This window comes from Buceros rhinoceros, unplaced genomic scaffold (genome assembly GCF_000710305.1).
Source record: "Buceros rhinoceros silvestris isolate BGI_N320 unplaced genomic scaffold, ASM71030v1 scaffold34010, whole genome shotgun sequence".
NCBI classification, from domain to species: domain Eukaryota; kingdom Metazoa; phylum Chordata; class Aves; order Bucerotiformes; family Bucerotidae; genus Buceros; species Buceros rhinoceros.
In genome coordinates this window covers 3,265-4,152 of record NW_010391887.1, presented here as the reverse complement: position 1 = coordinate 4,152, position 888 = coordinate 3,265, and the positions used below count along the sequence as shown (strand labels likewise).

General features: G+C 40.2%; 1 protein-coding gene across 1 annotated transcript in view; it reads left to right on the top strand.

Moving 5' to 3' along the window:
- RSRC2 (arginine/serine-rich coiled-coil 2) overlaps positions 1 to 888 on the top strand; it is a gene marked incomplete at its 5' end in the record, with an annotated part of 12,030 nt that overhangs the window by 8,377 nt on the left and 2,765 nt on the right. Inside the window, 2 exons of the mRNA XM_010143364.1 lie at positions 8 to 88; positions 185 to 258. Of these exons, the coding sequence (XP_010141666.1) occupies positions 8 to 88; positions 185 to 258 (155 nt within the window). The remainder of the gene's footprint in view (positions 1 to 7; positions 89 to 184; positions 259 to 888) is intronic.

Here is an 888-nt window from a genome sequence, read left to right as displayed (position 1 = left end):
TCAGCAGGAGTCATAGCCGGAGTCCGAGCCCTCCACCTTTTCGGGGACGAAATACAGCTATGGATGCACAGGAAGCACTAGCCAGAAGGTCAGAAATTGTTACGGCTTTAATGATGTGTGATGTAAATAAGCTGCTGCTGTTGATTTTGCTTGTCTCAATATTTTTATTCTCTTGTACTTCTAGACTGGAAAGAGCAAAAAAACTGCAAGAACAGAGAGAGAAAGAAATGGTTGAAAAACAGAAGCAACAGGAAATGGCTGCAGGTAGTTCATGTATATTTTATTGGGAGGAAGATGGTGTAGGCTTGTGCTGTTACAGCTCTGTCCCACAGATACACAAGTTGTCTTTGTATAATTGTTACCTTGGTCCTTATATGAGAATTAAAACATGTTTGGGGAAAAAAAAACACAGAAAAACCCCTCAAACATAACCACCCCATCCCCCCAAAAGATCAGGATTTATCACTTAGCAAGTATACAGCAAAAATGTCGTATATGAGGCTGGTAAATGATTTCATGATGGCCATTGGAGCTTTCCTTCATGCAAGCAATTTACCAGCTTGAGGTATTGGGAAGCATGAGATACGTTACTTTCATGTGTGGTTCTGTTCTGCTAAAACTCTTGGAGGCCAGTATTTTAATTTACAAATAACGTGTGGTTTATCATGCATTTGTTATTTGGACATTTTCAACTTAGTTCTGATGAAGGGAAGTGTTTGGGGTTTATTTCTTTGGGGCTTTTTGTTTGGGTTTTGGTTTGGGATTTTTTTGTTGCTGTTGGTTCTTGGTTGGATTTTTTTGTCCAGAAAAGTCTGGTCGGATAGCATTTACCTTTCTTCTGCAGCGGCTGGCGCCACTGGAGGGGTTTTTTTTAAAGTTTTTCGCCTC